General features: G+C 43.8%; 1 protein-coding gene across 1 annotated transcript; it reads right to left on the reverse strand.

Moving 5' to 3' along the window:
* Positions 1-554: 554 nt before the first annotated feature.
* On the reverse strand, positions 555-10,493 carry RPL7 (ribosomal protein L7). The gene is made up of 7 exons (XM_040354420.1): positions 10,388-10,493; positions 8,150-8,252; positions 7,874-8,040; positions 6,359-6,496; positions 5,933-6,042; positions 4,185-4,396; positions 555-609 (listed from the first exon to the last, which is right to left on the reverse strand). Exons 1-6 carry the CDS (start codon positions 10,399-10,401, stop codon positions 4,188-4,190), a joined length of 741 nt encoding a protein of 246 aa, XP_040210354.1. The 5' UTR covers positions 10,402-10,493; the 3' UTR covers positions 555-609; positions 4,185-4,187.
* Positions 10,494-25,136: the final 14,643 nt, after the last annotated feature.

Here is a 25,136-nt window from a genome sequence, read left to right on the forward strand (position 1 = left end):
AAAAAAAAAAAAAATCCTTTGTTACAACCCCTTTAAAAAAAAAAAAAAAGTCAAACTGACAGCAGTAAACATTTTGCCTAATAAAAAGGCGTTAAAAAGCTTCACGGTTTTTCAGCTTAATGCATCCTATGCATTAAGCTGAAAAAACATCCGACACTTACAGCCCCCTGTTTACTTACTCAAAAGTCCTGCATCGTGAACACACTGGCTTGACACTTCATTGGATGATTGCTGGCAGCACAGCCATTGGCTCCCACTGCTGTCAATTAAATCAATGATGCGGCACGCCAGGGCTGAGTGATAGTCGGCGGCTATGGCTATCTTGGCATCAGGCCCGCAAAACAACCCCCACAGGGGGGGGTTAGCTCTTGCGGGGAGGAGCCGAGACAGCTGCCGAGGGACCCCAGAAGACAAGAATCGGACCACTCTGTGCAAAACGAACTGCACAGTGGAGGAAAGTATGGCATGTTTGTCATTTACCCAACCACACAGTCAAAATGATTGCACAATATTTAAACTTGCATATGCTGCACAAAATAAAACACAACTCTGAAGACTTTGTATGTAGATTTTATTAACAGACTGGGAAGGGAAACATCCATGGAAAACCTGCAAATACAGAAAGGAATCAGTTAAAGATATGCCATAAACTTGGTTTTTATGCAACATGACAATGCACCCCCCCCCCCAGATCACTATGTTGAGAACATACATACACGTTAGTGGGTTTGGCATGTTATGGTAAAAGCATTGGAATCAGAAAATAACCTGAAGCGAATCTGACATTTGTTTGTCGCACACGGTAATGTTACAGATGTAGCCATCTGGCAACAAAGCATGCCAAGCCAACAACTTGGATAATTCATATACCATTTAACTGGATAGTAATGCTATTCACTGATCGTACATTTCTATGTATCCGTGTTCCAATTCTAGTATGTGTGCACAGAAACTGGCTTTATCCATCCATTCTGACACCGACAACACATACACACAAGTCCCAGCAAACCCATGTAAAGCACAGAAGTATTAAATGTAGCAACATGTAGAGGATAGCAAAACAGCATATGCAGTGAGCATATACACCTTTACTTCGACAGTGAAATAAATGACTGCATCACACAATGCACTGTCCCAATATCTAGGGAATTTATCAGCTTGCCTAGGCATTGCTGCATGCAGCTCTGTTGATTAGAAAAAATGGAATCTACCAAATCAGCAGGATTAAGTGTGGGCATTTAAATTTGAATGGTTCAGCAGGGACCAGACAAATCTCCATCAGTGTGTATGTAGCCATCCCCTTTTTAAACAGAAGTCGACTTTAGATCAATGCAATGAGAGAGAAAGGTAAATCTTTGGCTGCAGCTACTGATCAGCGTATCCCGCTGTCAGATTACATTGTCCAGACAGGGGTGGGAATTTTTTTCCCCCCATCCACCTCATGGATGTGTGGATTAAGGAATGCTTTGTTTTGGTCAGCCTGCTTCTAACACACACACACACACACACACACACACACACACACAGAAAATTCTTAGGGGAAAAAAAAAAAGAAAATCATACAAAAATACTCCGAAAATGTGAAACTAAAACCATACAATGTCCATGCAAAAGTTTTCTATCCTGCTCCTTTTTCTCATTACTGCGTTTGAAAACAAAATGCCAAATTGACCCACTTCTGATTAGAAAAAATTAATAACTTTTTTTTTTTAGAGCATACTAAGAATTTCGTTCAAAACTCTACCCATCTATTGGGGGGGGGGGGGGTTGTCTCTGTGCCAACTATGCAATGTTAGTACAGCGTTCTCCCCGCTGTGCTATTGTGTTCCGACAGGGGCTGCTGGGATGCCAAGCATGCTTGAACAGAAGTTGGCCAGTTTCAGCCAATATCTGGCCCGTGTGTACGGTTGCAAGTATGTGCCCTCTAGGTGCTTGCACTATATAGCAGACAGCAGAATTTTAGACGGTGAGGGGTTTGTTTCTCCGTCAGCTTTCTACTGCAGTCTATAGAGCTACTGGGGAGATTAACCCTCACTTGTCTATACATTTTAAAAAACAAAAATACACACACACACTTTCATGAAGGGTTGGATAATATTGTTGCCCATGCTTTCATTCCTAGTGACAAACACTTTCATGTCTTGTCTACGCGAATTACACATAAATATACACTGATCAGCCATAAGATTTTGACCACCCACCATACCTGTTAAGGCATGGACTTCTCTAGACCTCTAAAATGGTATGCTGTGGTTTTTGGCTCCAAGCCCTCAGTGGTAGATACTTTAGGCCTAGTAAGTGGTGGTGTGGGGCCTCCATGGATCATTCTTGAATGCATCAGACCCCCTTCTTCCATTGCTCCACGGTCCAGTTCTGATGCCCATATGCCCACTGTGGGTGCTTTTGGTCATGGACACCCCGACCGATCTACAACTATATAGCCCCATAAGCAATTAACTGATGCACCGTTTCTTCCGATACCCATCAGAACCAGCATTTGCTTTTTCGTCAATTTGAGCTACTGTAGCTCAAATCCATCCATGACTATTGCTGGTTTGATAGTTCTCCTTCCTTGGCTTGCTCTCTGTAGGTCCTTGCCAATACAGTCAGGGACAGCAGTTTTGTAGTTGCTCTGACCCAGTCAAGCAATTAGAATATGGCCATTGTGAAAGTCGCTCAAATTCCTTACGCTTACCCATTTTTTCTGCTTTCAACACATCAGTTTCAGGGGACATGTTGAACTTGCCAATATATCCAACCAACTTTCAGATGCCATTGTAACAAAATAATCAATGTTGTTCACCTTTACCTGTCGTGGTCATTGTTTTGACTGATCAGTGCATACAATACCATTCCAGGTGGGTTCACCTATCCCTCTGCAGCCTCAAGCTGCCAGGTTACTTCTGCTGCAAGTTTTAAAACTAGAAGCCATTTTTGGTCCTACTTTTTCTACAGATCACAGGAGTGCATTTAACAATGGACTTAAAGTGGATGTCAGCTGACATCACTCAGCCGGTCCAGGCTTTGGAAAGATCCCATCTTTACAGTAGGCCAGCGAGCCGCTGCAAAACTAAGTCAGCAGCTCCCACCCCCTGCACAGCCTGATAGCTCCAGGTAGCACTGGCAGGGCAGAGCAGAAAGCTGGCGACAGTCACCAGCTCTCTTCAAAGACCAGAGAACTGAGCAGTGTGACTTTACTCACCCACTTCTCAAGCTTAGAGTTGAGGGGGTCAGATGCTGCATCCACCTACGAGGGTATGATTTTTATTTTGAATTCCTGCACTTGCTCTTTTTGAGCTTGCAAAACAAAGGAAGTGCTGCAGTGGTGTAGTATTCTTTTCTTTAATAAATCATTACTTTCAGAACAGGTTGCCTTTCACACTAGAACTCTAAGGGTTTTGAGAAACACCAAGTGTTGTACCTGCAAGCTCTGATTAAAACAAGAAAGTACTCTTTTTTAAACAAATTTTTGTATAAGGCCGGCCATACACCGTTCGAATCGCTGATGGACCTGCCAAAATTTGAACTGTGTGGGCAGACGGAATGTACCAAGTTGATTGATCAACTTGGGTACAACCAGCCCACCAGATTTACTTGCAATAATTGCTAGCAATAACCAGTGTCTTCTCCCGGCAGGGACAGCTTCCCCCACCCCCGGGAGCAGACAATTGCACAGCAGGAGGGATTCCCATCGGCACATTGTGTTGATGGGGGAATCCTGCAAACCACCATAGTTGCAGGAAAGAAATTTGCACCGCCTATGGCCTGCCCAAGGCTGCTGTACTTTTGTTTGCAAGCATAAACTGACAAACTGTGGCAAATTCTCTCCAATGGCACCTCAAAATACCTCACAATCATTACAGAGCACAAGACACGGGGGGCGCAGCCAAAATTAGGCTTAGTTTACACCTGCTGCAGATTGGTTGAGCCATGGTTTTACTGTGGCTTGGGTACATTCGTCAATGAGGCAGAAAAATGTATCCCAATAGACAGCAAAATTCAGCATAGGTTCTAACACTTCACTACTCAAGAAACAATAATGACTGGCATTTTTTTTTTTAAACGGCAGCTAAACAGAAAGCAGGCATAAATAAAATGTCCGCTTCTTACCACACATGACTGACAGCCAAACTCGAGGTTTGGCTTCCTCACATAAACCAGTGAACTTTTGCACATGACATTACCTTTTAGTTCATTTTCCTTATCAGCCTGTTGATCTGGTCTTCCCTGTTGCCTGCGTCTCCACCCTCTACAAAGTGTGTGGTTTTCTTCTTCATTCCACCTCTGGGAGAGGACAATTTGAAGGGCCAGAGGAAATTGTTTGCTGCCTTGAAGTTTTTGCCAACAGTGTAGATCTCATGGATCAGATCTTCAACACAAATGATGTTACGTTTCCCTGTTGGAATAAAATAGATGGTTAGTCTTCTTTTGAAACCCTTGAAGTGTATGCAAGACTCCCAAATTTACAATCGCACACGATTTTTACTGCAATCAACTGGTATTTTTCTATACTTTTGAGAAAATGTATTTCTAGCTTAAAGCCCAATTCTGCGCAAAACATTTTTCCTCATGCAGTGGAGCGGTGCCTGCACTACACAGGTTAACTGCTCACTTTGGTCTATGGGAGAGAAGAGACATTTCTAGGCTCCTCCCCACACAGTTGTGGGCCACACCTGATGTTATGGTGCACAGAGCAGGCTCCGTAGACTTGAACAGCTCACCATTGGATAATGGTGAAGCATAATTTTTTAAAGATCTTTTGAGTATAATCTTTCTTCACCTGTACACAAAACTAGCAGTTGGCCTGTGCGGTGCAGGCACAACCCTGCTGCATGGAAAACTTTTTTGCCATCTGTCCCACGTCAGACACAAAAAGCATTACAAAATGCATACAATGCAAGATAAAATCTGACTGTACAATCACTTTAAGTGCGGTGTTGCAAGAACTTTAATGAAGACAATTTAAAATGGCTTGGTGGCTCCATTTTATTTTTCTTCAGCATTAGTGCAAAAAAAAAAAAAAATAAAAAAAATTATATTGTCAAGCAGGTATACATTGCAGACACGGAGTCTGCTGCAGGTATGTGCAGGAACCTTTAATACCCTTATTTTACAGCCAAATCCTGGGAGATTCTGACAAGGGTTCTTTTTCCATCCCTACACATGCCTACTAGCCCTATCTCTACAATGGGCTACCCCACTGGCAAAAAGAATAAGATAGGTATACAAGCTCCAGCACTATGAGAGGAGCATAAATGTTCTGATCAAAAAACAAACCCACACTGTATGTTATAGCTGCAATATGTTGTGTATACTGTATATGAAAGGCATTAGAACTTGAACCTGCCCATAGAAACCCCTAGAGAAATAATCTTCAAAGATTACTACATCTGAAGTAGTCAAAACTAAAAAAAATAATCTCATACACTGCACCTTCCCCCCACACTAAACATTTGACCTGCATTTAAAAAGGAGTTGTAAATGCAAAAGTTTAGCTAAATGCATTTAGATAAAAAAAAAAAAAAAAGTCTGTAGCAGCCTCCCTAGCACCCCCAACAACAATTACCCCAAGCCCCTTTCTCTGTCCAGCGATGTCCACAATTCCCTCAGCCATCCGGAACTCTCATGATTGGCTGGGGCACAGCTGCGGCACCATTGGCTGACTGACAGCCGCAGGAACCAATCAGGAGAGAGGCACACAGGGCTGCAGCTTGGCTGCCCGCATAGCAAGCTGCTACTCGTCAGGACGGAGGGGTCCCGGAGCAGCGAAAAGTGACCCGAGCTGCTCTGTGCAAAACCAACTGCACGGAGGAAGTATATAAACAGGGTTGTTTGTTTTTTAAAGCAAGACTTTACAATCACTTTAATGCTTCAAAGATGTTTGGGAAATTAGCTTCTATATGGGGTAGTCACATTGTGTATTGTGGCATACCTAGGTATTTCTCAATCCGAGAGTTGTCAGTGAGAGGGATACGCTGCTTCTGGATCTTCAGGTATCCTCTCTTGTAGATGAGCTGCTTCACAGACTTCAGATTAGGATACCTGAGAAAGATAAAACTTTAGTTACCCACCATTCAAACTGCAAGAATACCCAAACCATCCTACAACAGTAGCACAAAACGTTCCACACAAGTCTAGAGTCTGTGGAAAAACACAGGCATAAAGTGCATGTGCGCCCACCCTAATAACAGTTTATTGCCTGCTCCCCCTTGCCCAACTACTAGGATTCAGGCATAGAGAAGCCCATGAAAGCTCCTGCAGAAATTTGCATGAATATTTTACCAAGTGTTCGTTTCTTCTGAATGCGGGAAAGGACGACTAATTTTATACTTTAGGAGGTTGCTGCCACAAGACTCACCCCCAAGCGATGTAGGGCTCCACCAATCTCAACATGTTGATAGAAGCCTTGTTGAGCCTGACAAAGGTGCCGTTGAAGATCTGGCGAAGACGGAGGAGCTGCAACACTTTGCGAACCTTTGGACTTACTCCATTGATACTGTAAAAATGAGGGGGGAAAAAAATTAAATAAAAAAAATAAGCAAAGCTTTGACATATCAACGCAAACATTTTGCTTAAACTGGATAAAATCTAAATTGGTCCGTGAAAACAAAAATAATAAGAAATGACCCAGCAGCTGTTGGGGGTACTGTCAGTTTCAGTTTTGTATGCAAGACAGGACAAAAGGAATTACACTCACTTTAGCTACAGCCATGGTGGCTGGGACAGAAGGTGCTTCTGGTGTCCACCTCTCCCCCCCCCCCTTCTCTCCTACACCCACCCACCTTTGCCGGCCTTGGACTTCAGGCTGAAGCCCCTGGTCTTTATGCCAAAAAAAAAAAAAAATACGGCTACTAACTTTTTTAGCCAGCTCCTAGATTTAAAGCAAATTTGTCAAGCCCTGGCATATACCATTGGCTCCTGATGCTCCTGATGCCGTGTCAACTGAAGCACAGTGTGGCTAGGGATCAAACCTGGATGAGTACCCCCATAGTAAGCGGCTTGTTAGAGGCACTCTGAAGGTAGGAGCCAGAAGCACCGGCAGGGGACCCAAGAAGAGGAGGATCAGGGTTGCTCTGTGTAAAACCATTGCTCATAGCAGGAAAATATAACATGTTTGTTTAACCACTTCAGGAAGTCAGTAAAACCTTCTGGAGCTGACCAGGCCATTTTGTTCGATATGGCACTGCGTTGCTTTAACCAACAATTGCGGTCATGCAAGGCTTTAACCCAAATAAAATCGAATTTCTTAATCAGTTTATATACACTGCACAATATTTGATGTTTTGTATACATCATTGTTAATTCAATGTTAATGACAAGCTGATTTATGGTTGTCACAATCAATATTTTATTGTAAATGTTTAGAAATTTTTACTTCGTAATAAAAATATTTTACATGATAAATGTGACTGTATCAGTTGCTCATACGATGCCATTATAGTCCAATACAGCTTCCCTTTTCTTTACAATCATTTCTTAATCAATTCAGGCCAATATGTATTCTGGTATTTAGCTTAGTGAAGACGGTGGCGGCAGCTACAGTATTTGTAGCCACTGACTTAAACACCCCCCCCCCCCCCCAAGCTGGAACACCTCTAAGATCTGTATGCAAGGCAAGAAAGTAAGCAAGACAAAAGGACATTTAGCATTTAAAAAAAAATATATATAATATAAAAAAAAAAAAAAATAATATAAAAAAAAAAAAAAAAAGACAGTAAAGCAGTGGGCAGCCTCTAGGTTTCTCTCATAACCAGTTTATAGTAAAAGCCTTCCAATAATTCTCATAGGGCACCTATAATCACAAAACACATTCCAATATCTATTGTGAAGCCTGAGTACAGAACATTAATATTCCAGCATTAGGTTAGCTTACCCTCTGATTCTAATGACGAATGCCAACTTGGGTTCAGCAGGCACATAATAGTTTCCAGCTTTGCGAGCCATCCTAGCCAGACGCACTTCACGTCTGTACAGCTGTCTGTATTCTTTGTAGTAGGATTCGGCTCTCTTGTAAATTACCTTCCTTTTTTCTTTGCGGGCCTGAATGAAAAAATTTAAATGTTAACAATTTCAAGATAAATTAGTGAGAAAACCTACATAAAACAAGACCCGATAAGGGTAAGACATAAAAGTATTAAAAACCCCTCACCTTCTTTTCAGCCAGGATTTTCTTGATCCTTTTGGCCTTGGCTTCCGCGAAGGCTTTTCGCCTTTTTAGAAGGCTTTCTGGAACGGCTGGCAACTTTTTCCCTCTGTAATCAAGAGTTTGTTTTTTCAAACATATGCCCAAAATGTTCACATATAAAAATAAACTTCACACCAATTAGAACCACTAGTACTACAAAAAACAAGCAAGACTGTCAAAATTCTGAGTTTAAAGGAAAAATTGAATTTTATACATTTGTATTGGCGTCTGCAGAGCAATGCCACCATGATCAATGTGTTGTGGGTGCAATGCACAGGCTCCCGCTATTCCTACTGTTATGGTGACAGAGGCAATGAACCATGGACTACAAGTGCAATGATGCCCAGCAGCCCCACTAAGATCTAGGTGTCCTTGCATGACAGACGGAAAGCTTTAGTCTTCCTATGAATTTATGATGCACCCATGTGAGGGCATCAATTAAACTAGGAGGCAGCAGGGAGAAGCACCCGCAATTCAGGGGAATGTGACCGTTTCATGTTATAGCCGATGTATGGATGAAACCTTTCAGGATCACATGAAGAGTGCAAGCTGTGTGTCAGGACCCAGGCTGACAGTCATCTCTGTCCTAAAATCATTCTGACAGCTCCCAGAAATCCTCATTTTGGGGTCCACTCACATGATTACATTCTGGACATCATAAGAGGCTGCAGTACTCAACATTTCATGATAATTTCCCACGGCAGCCATTCTGTGCCGAGGTCGCTGGGGGTTCTCTGAGTTGCAGCTGATCTCCCATTTGAAGGTGTCTGCACAGGCCTGGAGCCCCCACTGTAAATGGCATGCTACCCACTGACACCTTACTCATCATAAGTGGCATGCTACTCAATGTAAATGACAAGCTGCTCACTGACACCTACCCCCCCCCCTATAAATGGCATGCTACCCACTGACACCTACATCCCCCATAAGTGGCATGCTACCCACTGATCCCTTCACTGTGGATGACATGCTACCCACTGACACCTACCCCCCATAGTTGGCATTCTACCTGAGCCCCCCACTGTAAACGGCATGCTATCAGCTGACATACCTCCCAAGTGGCATTCTACCCAATGTGCTGACCCCCCTCCCCACGCCCATTGTTAATAGCACACTATCCTCTGAACCCCTTCCTCAATGTAAACATTTTACCTACCGAGGTCATTCTACCCACTGAGCCAGAGTCATTGATTTTGGCCAACATCCAAGACCTGAACATGACATCAGGTGTTCCTCTGCAGTATTTGGCTTACAGGGACTCCATCACCCGCCTGTGCCTGCCCCCCAGCACCCATGTACAGTACATGTATGGCTCAGTCTACAAAGTAAAGTAGAAGTACGACTCAGTACATAGAGTAGAAGTGTGGCTCAGTCTATAAGAGTACAGTTATGGATCAGCCCATGTAGAGTCATCAATCAGCGCATAGAGTAAAGTAGAAGTATGGCTCAGTGCATAGGAGTAGAATACAGTTATAGATCAGTCTATAGCAGGGGTCTCAAACTGGCAGCCCTCCCACTGTTGCAGAACTACAAGTCCCATCATGCCTCTGCCTGAGGGAGTCATGCTTGTAACTGTCAGCCTTGTAATGCCTCATGGGACTTGTAGTTTTGCAACAGCTGAAGGGCCGCCAATTTGAGATCCCTGGTCTATAGAGTACAAGTATGGCTCAGTGCATAGAGTAGAATACAGTTATGGCTCAGTCCATGTAGAGTCATCGATCAGTCCATAGAGTAAAGTAGAAGTATGGCTCAGTCCATAGAGTAAAGTAGGAGTTATGGCTCAGTACATAAGAGTAAAGTACAAGTATGGCTCAGTGCATAGAGTAGAATACAGTTATAGATCAGTCCATAGAGTAGAAGTATGGCTCAGTCTATAGAGTAGAAATGTGGGGTGCAGGAAGCTGGGCCTGTATTATAGAAGGTGATAATACACGGAGGAAGGAGGGTTCTATAGAGAACACACATTGCTCCGTCCCCCCCAGTGATAAGAATAGAGGAGCCCCGATCACAGACTGACAGGCCGCAACCACCTCAGCAAATCCCCGGCCCCCCGTACACCGCCCTCCCTCCTCCTCCGACACTAATACGGCGCTCAGTCTATCCGGCACCGTCTCGCAGCACTACTGAGGGGACGAGAAGCCGGGAAAAGGCGATCTGACAGACGGATGGGAGCGGATTATACAGAGGCCATGGACTACTCACTCTGTCCCCGCCATGTTCACCACCGGAAAAGAGGGCAACACGCATGCGCGGAGCTCAGTTAAGCACACGGCGATGTGACATCATCGGGCCGCGCTGGAAAGGTGGAATGCCCTGGTCGCTTCCGCTTCCGGTGTTATTTGGTTGATGTCTGTCTGTGTGTGTACAGAGTCAGACTGCTCAGTGTGTCTGAGGAAGGTTCATATAAGTAATGAGGTTGTGCCAGCTCTATGCTGGGGATTCTCTGCATGGAGATGGAGGCTCAGACATCAGAGTGTCCCTGTTCTCACTCAGCACCTTGTATTGTCCGGGGACACTCATGTCTACTTCTCAAGTGTGCCACAGATCCACCATGTTCTTACTTGCAACACTTTCTATATGATCACAATGGTTTCTACAACTTTATCAACACATACCACCGTATTAGAGCAACATTCAATCCAAAAGCAAACATTTATTGTATTGCAGCTTATCAATTCTTGTATAGATGTGATGGCTGTATTTGTTTTCTTTTTTAGTCTTTCTTTCTTCTAGGTTCATCTGGTGATCTGTCCAGCAAGTCTGTTGATTTTCACAGCACAACCCCTCCAGCAGAATGTATCAGTTTACATAGATGAGACAAATCACTTAGGGCCAGATCCTCAAAAGGGATACGCCGGCGTATCTACTGATACGCCGTCGTATCCGTGTTTCTATCTTTGGAACTGATCCACAGAATCAGTTTCCAAGAGATAGACAGAAGATCCGGCATGTGTAAGGGACTTACACTGCCGGATCTTAGGATGCAGTACCGCATCCGCCACTGGGGGCATTTCGCGTTGAAATGCCGCCTCGGGTATGCAAATTAGCACTTACGGAGATCCACGAAGCTTTTCAGCTTCGTTTTTTCTCCGTAAGTTTTAGTTTGCAAACGCAAAATTAGGGATGCTTTTACAAAGTGTAAACTGTTTACACCTTGTAAAAGCAGACCTTTCTGTCCAGCGACGCGTTTTTTTTTTGGTTTAAACATTTTTTTTTTTCCCGACGCAACTTTATTGACCCGGCGCGATCCACAAAGCTCGGCATAACGTAATTTCGCGCTATGCACGTCTGGAAAATGACGTCACGAGCATGCGCAGTACGGCCGGCGCGGGAGCGCGCCTAATTTAAATGGGAATCGTCCCCATTTGAAGAGGAACGCCTTGCGCCGGCGGAATTTAAGTTACACAGCCGAAAATTTCTAGGTAAGTGCTTTGTGGATCGGGCACTTAGGTAGAAATTTTAAGGCAGTGTAACTTAAATGGGAAATTTTACGTTACGCCGGCTCTTTGTGGATCTGGCCCTTAGACCCCTTTCACACTGAAGGGGCTTTTTAGGCATTTTAGTGCTACAAATCGCGCCTCTCAAGCCACGCCAGTGAGAAATCCCAAATGCTTTCACACGGGCAGTGCACTTGCCGGATGGGAAAAAAAGTTCTGCAAGCAGCATCATTAGGGCGGTGCCAATTGAAATGAATGGGCAGTGCTCCTGAAGCACTGCAACACAGGTGCTATTAACCCTTTGGCCGATAGTGGGGGTTTAAAGTGCCCCGCTGGTGGCCGAATAGCGCCGCTATAACAGTGGTAAAGCGCCGCTAAAACTAGCAGCGCTTTACTGCTAGCGCCCACACCACCCTAGTGTGAAAGGGGTTATAAAGGAAAACATTTTCTTCCCTAAATAGCTTCCTTTACCTTAGTGCAGTCCTCCTTCACTTACCTCATCCTTCCATTTTGCTTTTAAATGTCCTTATTTCTTCTGAGAAATCCTCACTTCCTGTTCTTCTGTCTGTAACTCACCACCGTAATGCGAGGCTTTCTCTCTGGTGTGGAGAAAGCCTCTTGAGGGGGGAGGGGACGAGCAGGCAAGCCAGGACACTCTCTACTTTGCACATAGAGAAGGGAGCTGTGTTAGTGGGCGTCCTGACACTCCTGTTCGCCCCCTCAAGAGGCTTTCTCCACACCAGGGAGAAAGCCTTGCATTACTGTGTGGAGTTACAGACAGAAGAACAGGAAGTGAGGATTTCTCAGAAGAAATAAGGACATTTAAAAGCAAAATGGAAGGATGAGGTAAGTGAAGGAGGACTGCACTAAGGTAAAGGAAGCTATTTAGGGAAAAACATTTTTTCCTTTACAACCCCTTTAAACAGGAAGTAAAGTCTTCCTGTTTAATTGTAACTAAGCATGAGCTCCGGCGTGATCATAAATGCCAATTGCAGAGCCCGCCAGGAAGTCGGCACTGCTCTGCGCTAATCACAGGCAGTGAGACATTTCCCGATCTCTGCAGCCGTGCATCGGGACAATTTTTCACTGCCTGTGATTAGAGCAGCGCAGTGCCGACTTCCTGGCGGGCTCTGCACGTGGGCTTTGTGAACACGCCGGAGCTCATCCTTAATCTATATATATATAACTCAACGTGTCTGTGTGTGTATGTATGTATGTATGTATGTATGTTCCAGCATCACGTCCAAACGGCTAAAGATATTAACATGAAACTTGGCACACATGTTACTTATATGTCAGCAACAAACATAGGATAGGTGGTTTAACCCTTACCCACCCCCATTTGCCATGGTCGGGGTTTTCCTTTAAAGTCCCATCCAACTCTATGGGAAATACATGTTACTTCATAACTTCCAAACGGCTGTACATATTTCGATAACAAAAAAACAAAAGAACAAAAGCTGGACAGCCGCACTCCAAAATTTTCTTTAAAAGAGATGTCTTTATTTTCAACTGTGCATACAGTCACTGCAAGCCCACAAAAATCAGTATGGCCAACGTTTCGCACTGGCGTCAGTGCTTAGTCATGGATAACACTTGGTCACATGTTACTTATATGTCCACTTAAACTATAGGATAGTTAATTTATCCCTTAACTACCCCCATTTGTGAGGGTCGGGGTTTTTGTTTAAAGTCCCATGCAAATCAATGGGAAATGTATGTTCCCACATAACTTCTGTACGCCTGGAGATATTTCAATAATACCTGCTACACATATTACTTATATGACAGTTAAATTAACCCTTACCTACACCCTTATATAAAAGATGGGTATATTTATATTACTATGATTTTCCTCCCCAAAAGGTTAAGATAGGAAGACCGGGCAACGCCGGGTATTCAGCTAGTTATAACTATAAGTAAGCCTATAATAAGGCTTATCTGTAGGTACTGTAAATATCTCTTAAACTTGCACTGTTTAGGAGATATTTATTATATACGCTGCCACCGATATCATCGTCACATGCATACTGAAGGAATGGCCCACTCAAGCCGTTTCTTTAGGGCTTGTGCACCCATGCTCCGGCCAATCACAGCACTGGAGCCCGCAAACCCGGAAGTAATTCAGGGAGTGCAGGTGCCGCTGCAGGACATCATTCTAAGGTACGCATTTCATAATGAGCTAGTATGCAATGCATACTAGCTCATTGTGCATTTGTCTTACAGTTTTTTTTTTTTTTGGAGGCTTACAACCTCTTTAACACTGACAGGGGTGCTCATAATGACCAGCTTTTATTGTAAAACCTTTATCCCAAAAGTAAAAAACTGTTTACTGTAACTGATTATAAAGGGTGAACTGGAGTTTGGGTTCAGTTTGTCAGTGTCATTAAATCTGCTAATACATGTATTATTAAAACATCCCCCCCCCCCCCCCGGACTGACAATGCTGCTGTCTTCATTGCCTCCTCTGCTCCTTCATCCAAAGTGGAAGCAACCTAATACAAGAGGTGTGCTACTGGCTGGATCCCTTGGTGAAAACAGAGGGGACAAAATCCTTAAAAAAAAAAAAAGGAAAACTAATGCAGCAGTCACCACATCTAATGATTGGTAAACTGCAATATATTACATTTCTGGTTTTGGGTTTAATATCACTTTAACTACTTGCCTAATGGGCACATTGCATGGTCATGCTACACCTGCCCTCAAATTTTCCACTCGCCTACTCGCATTTTTTGAGTGGAAAATTGTTTCTGGTGAGGAGCTGGGAGTGGGGGGGAGCGCGGGTACTGCCGGGATGCAGGGATTGATCGGGAGCCGTTCTCCCATCGATCACCCCGGGGAAGAAAAAAGCCGCGGGATTACAGAGCTGATAACCCGCTGTTACACGTCCCAGCATTGGACTGGCATTCTGTCAATCGGATACAGGCACGGGGTCAGGAGGCGGGGCTGTGTAACCCAGAGAGGAGCGGTGGCAATTGCAATGTAAAGTCAGATGTAACAGTGGGCTATCGGCTCTATAATCCCGCGGCTTTTCTCTTCCCTGGGGTGATCAATGGGAGAACGGCTCCCTATCAATCCCTGCATGCCCGTGCTCCCCCCCACTCCCAGCTCCTCCTCCCATTGGTCAATCCTCTGCACAGGTGAGCAGAGGCTACAATAGTGGGCACAGTGAGTAAAGACTGCAATAGCGGGCACAGTGAGTAAATGCTGCAATGGTGGGCACAGTGAGCAGAGGCTGCAATGGTGGGCACAGTGAGCAGAGGCTGCAATGGTGGGCACAGTGAGCAGAGGCTGCAATGGTGGGCACAGTGAGCAGAGGCTGCAATGGTGGGCACAGTGAGCAGAGGCCGCAATGGTGGGCACAGTGAGCACAAAAAAATCGAAAATTGTAAAAAATGTTCGAATTTTCGTATTTCCGAATTTTCGTATTTCCGAATTTCGAAATTGAAAAATTCGAAAATTGAAAAATTTAGATTTTTTCCATTTTCGAATTTTTCAATTTTCGAAATTTCGAATTTTTCAATTTTGAAATTTCGTATTTCCGAATTTTCGTATTTCCGAATATTTTCGTATTTCCGAATTGAAAAATTGGAAAACTGAAAAATGCGAAAATTGAAAAATTCTAAATTTCTAAAATTGAAAAATGCGAAATGTCAAAAATTCGAAATTACGAAAATTGAAAAATTCGAAATTTCGAAAATTGAAAAATTCGAAATTGAAAAATAAAAAAATTTGAAAATCGAAATTTCGAAAATTAAAAAATTCGAAAAATTCGAAATACGAAATTTCGAAAATTCGAAATTTCGAAAATTGAAAAATTCGAAATGTCAAAAATTCGAAATTTCGAAAATTGAAAAATTCGAAATTCGAAATATCGAAAATTGAAAAATTCGAAAATCGAACTATCGAAAATTGAAAAAATCGAAAATGCGAAATTTCGAAAGTTCGTAAATTTCCGAATTTCCAAAAATTCTTTTTTTTTTTCCGTTTCATTCGTTTTTCCGTTTCTTGCTTTTTCGGAAATCCGAAAATTTCCCGAATTTACGAAAAAAGCTATTTCGAATTTTTCAATTTTCGAAATTTTGAAATTTCGTATTTCCGAATTTTTGTATTTCCGAATTTCGAAAATTCGAAATTGAAAAATTCGAAAATTGAAAAATTTCGATTTTTTCAATTTTCGAAATTTCGAATTTTTAAATTTTCGAAATTTAGAAATTTCGTATTTCCGAATTTTCGTATTTCCGAATATTTTCGTATTTCCGAATTGAAAAATTCGAAAACTGAAAAATGCGAAAATTGAAAAATTCGAAATTCGAAATTTCTAAAATTGAAAAATGCAAAATGTCAAAAATTCGAAATTACGAAAATTGAAAAATTCGAAATTTCGAAAATTGAAAAATTCGAAATTTCGAAAATTGAAAAATTCGAAATTGAAAAATAAAAAAATTCGAAAATCGAAATTTCGAAATTAAAAAATTCGAAATACGAAATTTCGAAAATTGAAAAATTCTAAATGTCAAAAATTCGAAATTTTGAAAATTGAAAAATTCGAAATTCGAAATATCGAAAATTGAAAAATTCGAAAATGCGAAATTTCGAAAATTGAAAAATTCGAAATGTCAAAAATTCGAAATTTCGAAAATTGAAAAATTCGAAATTCGAACTATCGAAAATTGAAAAATTCAAAAATGCGAAAATTCATAAATTTTCGAATTTCCGAAAATTCTTTTTTTTTCCATTTCATTCGTTTTTCCGTTTCTTGCTTTTTCGGAAATCCGAAAATTTCCTGAATTTACGAAAAAAGCAAAAAAACGAATAAAACGATTTTTTTCGAAATTTCAGAATTTCCGAAAAAATCAAAAAAACTAATTAAACAAAAACAGAAAAAACGATTTTTTCGAATTTCCGAAAAAATAAATAAAACGAAAATAAACGAAAAAAGCGAATTTTTGGGCAGTGCACATGTCTAATGGTGGGCACAGTGAGCAGAGGCTGCAATGGTGGGCACAGTGAGCAGAGACTGCAATGGTGGGCACAGTGAGTAAAGGCCGCAATGGTGGGCACAGTGAGCAGAGGCTGCAATGGTGGGCACAGTGAGCAGAGGCCGCAATGGTGGGCACAGTGAGCAGAGGCCGTAATGGTGGGCACAGTGAGCAGAGGCCGCAATGGTGGGCACAGTGAGCAGAGGCCGCAATGGTGGGCAGAGTGAGCAGAGGCCGTAATGGTGGGCACAGTGAGCAGAGGCTACAATGATGGGCACAGGTGTGGCTGCACTGATAAAGTTTGTAACTTAATTCTGCATAAAACATGTAATACCGCGTACACACAATCATTTCTCGGGTTCTAAAAAATGACGTATTTCAGGCTCTAGAAAAAACAACGTTTTTTAACTTGATCATTAAAACTGTCTTGCCTACAGACAATCGTGAAAAAAAAAATGCTCTAGCAAAGCGCGGTGACATACAACACGTACAACAGCACTATAAAGTGGAAGTTCCATGCGGATGGTGCCACCCTTGGGGCTGCTTTAGCTGATTTTGTGTTAGTAAAAGACAATTTTTCTCCTTCACTTGTGAGTCTTCACTGGTGGGCACTGATGAGGCTGCAATGATGTACACTGATAGGTTGCACTGATGAGCACTGATGGGGCGGCACTGATGGGGCTGCACTGATGAGCACTGATGAGGTGGCACTGATGAGGCTGCACTGATAAGGTGGCACTAATTGGCAGCAGTGGTGAGCACTAATGAAGCAGCACTGATAGATGATACTGATGGGCACTACTAATGAGCACTGTTTGGCAGCACTGGTGGCCACTGATAGGCAGCACTGGTGGGCACTGTTGGGACTGCACTGATAATCATTGTAGAGATGTCCCTTTCACACAAGTTAGTTGCCGGCTCTCCTCTCCTCACACTCTCAGCAGCTGGCTTTTGTTTACATCTTGATCAGCTGTGACTGAACACATCTGGTCACGTGGTAAAGGGCCGCTGTGATTGGCACTTTACCCCGATCTGGGATCAGCTGTGTGCTAAGGACACATCGATCACAAAGCGTGCCGCAGCTGGCTCGTGCAAAGTGTGATCATGGGAGGACGTCATATGATGTGGCCCGCGACCTTCTGCTCTGAGATGGCAGGCCCAGACAGTGAGTTGCCAACACGCCATCCTAGAGCATCAGTGTTGTGAATGGAGCCAGCAATAGAGGAAGCAAGCGGCTGCAGAGCAGAGCCGCATAAGCCGATGCTTCCTGTATAGCGCCAGCCCCTGTCACAATCAAAGCGATACCAAATGAACTCTTCTTGGGACAGCAACAACCTAAATCAGGGGTGCCCAAACTTTTTTCAAAGAGGGCCAGATTTGATAAAGTGAACATGCGTAAGCGCCGACCATTTTGCCTGACATTCTTTGACATTCTTTGAACCATTAAAATTTGGTCTAAGTGTGTTTGTCCAAGCACTAATACACCGCCCAACAAGAATTCTCTTGCCTTTGTGGCTGTGTGTGGTGAAGAGATGAGCTTGGTGTGTTATTTGGATATACCGTATTTATCAGCGTATAACACGCACCTTCACTTTAGGAAGGAAGTTTCAGGGGGAAAAAAATGTAAATAAAGAACTGTGAAGCAAAATAAGGGTCATTGCCCATCAATGCAGCCTAATCAGTGCCCATCTGCAGCCTCACCATTGCCATGAATGCAGCCTCTCTATTGCCATGAATGCAGCCTGATCGATGCCCATCTGCAGCCTCGGAGGGCTGGACGAGCGCCAACAGATTACATACAGGAGAATCTCCTGTTTACACAGCAGCCTCTTTAATACAATGTCCCGCCTCCTATGATAGACAGAGGAGTCGTCCAATGGCAGCCCAGGATACGGGACTTCCTATTACAGATGCCACAGAGTAAACAGGAGATTCTCCTGTATGCATACCTCCCAACTTTCTGAGATGGGAATGAGGGACACCTATCAGCAAAAGTATGTAGGCATAGGACACACCACTTGCCACGCCCCTTAAAGGAGAATTGTACAAAAAAATAAGATTGGTTAAACCCACAAGTGCTTTTTTTTACCACTACTATTTCTTTATATTGGCTTTTGGAATTTACAAATGCAGCAATTTAGAAATCAGATGAAAGGTTCAGCACTGGGAAACACTTTTTGATAGATAAAAAGTGCATTTTATATACATCTGTATAGATCAGACCAAAATGAGGGACAAATGAGGAGAATGAGGGACAGAGGGACATTGCTCCAAATCAGGGACAGTCCCTCGAAATCAGGGACAGTTGGGAGGTATGTGTATGTAATTTGACAGCACTCGTTTCCCCCTTCCTAGGCAGCACCGATAAATACAGTATATATCCAAATTACCAGGGGGGCCACATTGAACCGGAAAGGGGGCCGCAATTGGCTCCCGGGCTGGACTTTGGACATGCCTGACCTAAATGGAAGAATGTTATTAACGGTAAGTTTGTTACTAAAATCACAGTGTATAATACTGCGCTGCACCCATGGTGTGGGTAAACCACAGTGCATCATTTTGAAAACAGCCTTAGGCCCCTTTCACACAATTGGTCTGACCCAATCAGACCCTTCATTTACCTCTATGGAGCAGCAGATGTAAACGGACTTGTGTTCATTTACACCCTCCTACCTCGAATCCGATCTGCTAAAAAAAAAACAGAAGGGGATCCGTCCCTTTCCGTCTGATCACCCATAGAGTAGAGTGGGTTGTGCCCCTGTCTGCTCTGTATATGCAGAGTGGACAAGGGTCTGTCATCTGCCCGTTCTGCTCATTGTGGCCCGCGACCAGTTACCAAGTCGCTTAAAGTGGAGTTCCACCCATTTTTTTATGTTTGTCTGTGCTGCATGCCCTAATCTCATAGTGTTCAGAATGGACAATTTTTATTTATTTTGTTGCTTGTAAATACCTTTATTTTGTAGTCCTTCATTACTTCCTCCTCCTTATTAGCCTAGGCTATTAAGTCACAAGGCTATTCGCAAGGGTTTCTGGGATAGGCATCATGTATCCCAGTAGTCCTTGCAAATAAACCTGACTGAAACCTATTACATAGCTTGTGAAGCACTGAGCATGTGCGAGATCTGCAAGGCTGAAATCCAGGAAGTCATACAGTCTGGCTTCATGATGCCCACACTTAAGATGGCCACGGTCTATTTCTAGATTATAAACAAACTAAATGCTCTAACAACCTAACAAAACGGACCTTAGTTTACAGACTAACTTTACTAGACTACATTAAGCTTGTGTATTAGAGGGGTATTTATATTTAAAAAGTGAAATTGTGGGTGGAACTCCCCTTTAAGTAGCCCTCGCTCTTCAAAGGGTTGGGCACCCCTGCTTTAGCCCCTTCCTGACCACCCCAGCATAACTTTACACAGGGTGGTAAGAAGGTTTGGCATGTAGGCAGGTGGCCTACCGTATGTTTAGTTAGCATCCAGCTGCCCAGGTCAAGGAGAAAGGGTTATTGATTTTGTTGCCTTTTCCGAGTGTGTTTGGGGGTTTTCTGTGAGGTCCAGCCTCCCTCCTGTGCTCTATAAAGGGAAGAGGTCCTTGATCCTAGGGTTGACAAAAAAATGCACAAAGGAGGAGCTTAAAAAGTACAGGACATGTGTAGAGGCTTTGGAGCACAGATTTATCAGGACACCCTAAGAACATGGACTTCTCCATAAGGCCGGGTTCACACCCATGCGAATTGAATTCGCGCTTCCCCGCATTCAATTTGCATAGCAGGAGAATGTGACTGGCTCTCTATGGAGCCAGTTCACATATCTCCGCAGAGGGTCCAGTGCGGTGTGCTGGGAAAACGTGTGCCTTTTTTGGTGCGTTACAGGTTCGATTACAGCCCAAAATTCAGGCTGAAATCGGACCTGAACCGGTGAACCAGCACGCACCGGACCCCTGCTGTGAACCGCATGTGGGGACGGTGTGAACACGGCCTTAGAGTCTTCCCAAGTATGAACTTCAACCAAAGATACTTCACCTGCGCAGGTAACCGGTGGCAGCCACAGTTAGTTTCAGCTAGGAGAAGGACGCTTTTGCATATCATGCATGGTGTGCCAAGCTTCCAGTAAAAGTTCTTTCAACTGCTCAGAGCCTGGTCTGAAGTTATTCAAGTGGTGCATGTTGGATCTTTGAGTATTCCTTAAGAACCTGGGCCTCCAACGACACTATGGAGTATGTGTATCACCAATACAACAGAGGATTACTCAGCAAGGAAGAGGAGGCAGTCACCACAGGGTAACCCGCAAGGAAGAACAGAAACCAGTCGTTGGCATGGTACCTGGTTAGGTGACAGGCACAGCTAGACCCCGTCCATAATAGGAAGCTGGTCTCACAGGCTACTTATCTTTAGCCTGGTCTTTGGCAGATCAGCCCTTGTGTTTTGGGAGTGAGCGCACTCTCAACACAATCAGCTGCCCAGTGAAGCATATGTGCAGCATGTGGGCATCAAAGCCCCACCCTTTTCCCACGGCACATATTTGTTGGGTGATTGTAAAGGGTTAAGAAAACTGGAGGTGAATAAGATAAATGTCATGCTTTTTACCGACCCGTCATTGGTTGCTAGGACCTTGTCAGCTTTACAGCGTCATTGGTTGGTAGGATGCAGACAGCTGTACCACATCTTTGGTTGCTAGGATGCAGGCAGCCACCAGTAACCAAAAACACTGGGGCTGGGCATGCACTGATAATGAAATGTCTGGTTTGGCCTCATTGGCAGCAAGGCTCTGTGGAGTAATTTGTGGCAATTCTGGTGCATTTATGTGACACATTTCTGTACGTTCCCCACAGGTATGTGACCATGTCCAGGGGCAGCCCGTCCATTAGGTGTGCCCGGGCGCTGCTACCCCCCCCAATCCTCTCCACCCCCTATATGCATAATGGATATGGATTTTTTTTTTTAAGCGATGATTAGAATTATAGGCTTTTAATAGGCTTCAAAATAGGGTGGACTCGGGATGCAGAACATTGCCTCTGTAGCCCACGTAGGTGTGTTGCAACAGCGAATTAAAATTTGCTGTTGCAACACTAATATGAAACCTGTTTCCCGATTGCCCAAAACCTCTGGCGATCCTATTGGATGCCTATCCTCGGGAGGAGGGGAGAGGAGACACTGTGGAAGCTGCTCCAGGAGAGGACACCAGAGCATCTTTCCCCCACGCTCTCACCACCCGCACCCAAGGTAAGGACAGCGGGTGATGGTAGGGGAGTGTGTTAGTGCCGCTTCACCAGCGGCCCGGAGGGGCTGTTTGCTACCCCTCAAAAAAATAACCATCAGCTGCCACTGACTCTGTCTCAGACATGGACATTTGTTGTAGGCTTCTTTTACTTAATTTTACCTTGAAAATCTGGCCAGTATTCCTGTCTTAGGCCCCGTACACACGACCGGATCGATCCGTTGGGATTGATCCGCGGATCAGTTCCAGCAGATAGATCCGGTCGTGTGTACGTCCAAGCGGACATTTCCCAGCGGAAAAAAATCCAGCCGACGCTAAGAAATCTATCCGCTGGAATCCAGTCCAGCGGACTGATCCGGTCGTCTGTACAGACTCACCGGATCAGTCCGTCCGCTCCCATCCCTCGCATGCGTCGTAATGATTCGGCACGTCACCGTGGATGTATTCCGTGGGTATTTTAATCTGATGGTGTGTACAGCCATCAGATCAAAATCCGCCAGAGGATTTATCCGCTGGAAACGGTCCGGCGGACCGTTTCCAGCGGAAATCCTCTTGTGTCTACAAGGCCTAAGGGTATCTTCACTCCAGATGGGGGAGCAACAGAGTCACCCTTAGACAGCCAATCCCTGTCATATTTGTGTCCCATTGGGGAGCTTTTCCTTCACTTCCTGTCCCATTGCCAAAACAGGAACCAAGAGGAAATCCCTCCAAATGGAGGGAATCTTTTGTTGTCACCAGAACTTGTGTCCTGAATGGCAGCTTTTCCCTCTATTCCTTTTCTGTTGAAAACCCAAAATGTGAGATTTTATTTCACTTTCAGTGATAATGACAAACTAAGAAATTAAGACAAATAGGACAATAGGCTTAAAAGTCATCAGTTTTTGGATCTCTGATAAAAGTAAGACCTACATTGCCTTTTTTTCTTTCTTTTTTTTTAAGGCTCTACAATGCAGTGGTATGCAGATTGGAATAAGAAGCATAAAGGGATGATTTGCATGGCTCCGCCCACTATCCTGAAATGAGACCCATTACTTTTGATATGGAAGTGAGACCTGCACATACTTTCTGTTTTAGGAGGGCTCTACCATGTGTCTCACCAATTAACTGGGGGGGACTTTTTGGCTTCTTTTAGCCCACTTCACCATGTATGGCTATACTGTTACACAATAAAGACTTCAATTTGTATTTAGTAAATGGCAATACACAAAGCGTACTCCCTGAGTCTGTCCAAGTGTCTTTCCTGATTTACATTTTCACTACATATAACCTTGTATTTCTTTTCTGGATGTGTGTGCCTTCACAAGTATTTGCTAATCATCTTAATGTATTAACCTGAAGCACGTGGCCCCAAGGTAGAATGGACTTGACACTGCTACCAAGACTTTATCCTCTAAAAGGCAGCACATGTGTAAATTGCTCTCCTGGGGAGAACCTTGACACTACACAGGAATTAAGCAATTAATTCAATAATCTCATTAATTAGTGTTAAGTACATTATCACACGTGAAGGTTCCCACTGTTCTGCTCACCATAGCTCCCAGTCCATTATTTTACACCCTGCAATTTAGTTATTGGATGACATTGTTTTTTTATTGCAAGGCTGTCCTTCCCCATCTAAGGCCCTAGTCACACCTGTAGCTTGTAGCTCCAAAATGCTCAAAGTCTCAAGTATTACAATGGTGACTATCTATCCAATGGCCCGGATTCAGAGAGCAATTGCGCCTACGTAACCATAGTTACGCAGCGCAATTGCTTGCTTGTGCCGGCGTTACGAATGCTCCTGATTCAGGAACATCGTAACGCCGACTGCAGCCTAAAATCTGCGTGGCATAAGGCTCTTATGCCACGCAGATTTTAGGCTGCATTCTTGCGATGACCGCTAGGGGGTGCTCCCATTGTGCTCAGTGTATAGTATGCAAATTGCATACTAACACCGATTCACAATGTTGCGCGAGCCCTGCGTACGCAAGTTACGGAGTTTCCGTACGGCGTCTTTAGCGTAAGGCTGCCCCTTCTAATAGTAGGGGCAGCCAATGCTAAAGTATACCCGCCGTTCCCGCGTCGTGAAATTTGAATTTCACGTCGTTTGCGTAAGTGATTTGTGAATGGCGCTGGACGCCATTCACGTTCACTTTGAAGCAAATGACGTCCTTGCAACGTCATTTGCCGCAATACACGTCGGGAAAGTTTCCCGACGGCGCATGCGCTTTACGATCAGCGCGGGAACGCGCCTAATTTAAGTGATTCCCGCCTCCCTGCGGGATCATTTAAATTGCGCGCGCTTACGCCGGGCAATTTTGCCGGCCCGCCCTCGCAATTTACGGAGCAACTGCTCCGTGAATCGAGGGCAGCGGCGAAAACTTCCGGGGGCGCCTGTGCCTCCGTAATTTATGCGCAATTCTTACTGAATCCGGGCCAACATGAACACTTAGATGCCTGTAGCTCAAAGCCTGAATCTCCAAAAGCTACTTTTGTGGCAGATTTACATTATATACAAATACCCACACATGTTATAGTGGTTAGTGGTTAGCAGTCCTGCCTTATAGGGATCTCATGTTCGACTCGAATTTGCCTTTTCACCCGTCCGTTCAATTTGGGGTGTTAGCGGCAAGTTCGAAAAGCCACGGAACACCCTGTAAAAGTCTATGCGAGAAATTTAAAGTGCTAATTTTAAAGGCTTATATGCAAGTTATTGTCATAGAAAGTGTTTGGGGACCCGGGTCCTGCCCCAGGGGACATGTATCAATGCAAAAAAAGTTTAAAAACTGCAGTTTTTTCGGGAGGAGTGATTTTAATAATGCTTAAAGTGAAACAATAAAAGTGAAATATTCCTTTAACCACTTTCATACCGGGCACTTACGCACCTTCCTGCCCAAGCCAATTTTCAGCTTTCAGCGCTGTTGCACTTTGAATGACAATTGCGCGGTCATGCTACACTGTACCCAAACAATTTTTTTATCATTTTATTCCCACAAATAGAGCTTTCTTTTGTTGGTATTTGATCACCTCTGCGATTTTCATTTTTTGCGCAACAACTATAAAAAGACCGAAAATTTTGAGAAAAATAAAGTTTTTATTTTTTTCTGTTATTTTTTTGTAAATAAGTAAGTTTTCTTCTTCGATTACGGGCACTGATGGGCACCGATGAGGTGGCACTGATGGGCACTGATAGGCGGCACTGATGGACATTTATAGGTGGCACTGATGGGCACTGATAGGCGGCGCTGGTATGCGGCACTTATGGGCACTCATAGGCGGCACTGATGGGCACTCATAGGCGGCACTGATGGGCACTCATAGGCGGCACTGATGGGCA

The sequence above is a fragment of the Rana temporaria genome, chromosome 5, assembly GCF_905171775.1.
Source record: "Rana temporaria chromosome 5, aRanTem1.1, whole genome shotgun sequence".
NCBI lineage: Eukaryota > Metazoa > Chordata > Amphibia > Anura > Ranidae > Rana > Rana temporaria.

Coding starts and splice junctions, on each gene's coding strand:
- RPL7 (XM_040354420.1), bottom strand. Junction 8,041..8,149: donor AAATCCTGGCTGAAAAGAAG/GTGAGGGGTTTT, acceptor TTTTTCATTCAG/GCCCGCAAAGAAAAAAGGAA. Junction 6,497..7,873: donor TTCGTCATTAGAATCAGAGG/GTAAGCTAACCT, acceptor TCATTTTTACAG/TATCAATGGAGTAAGTCCAA.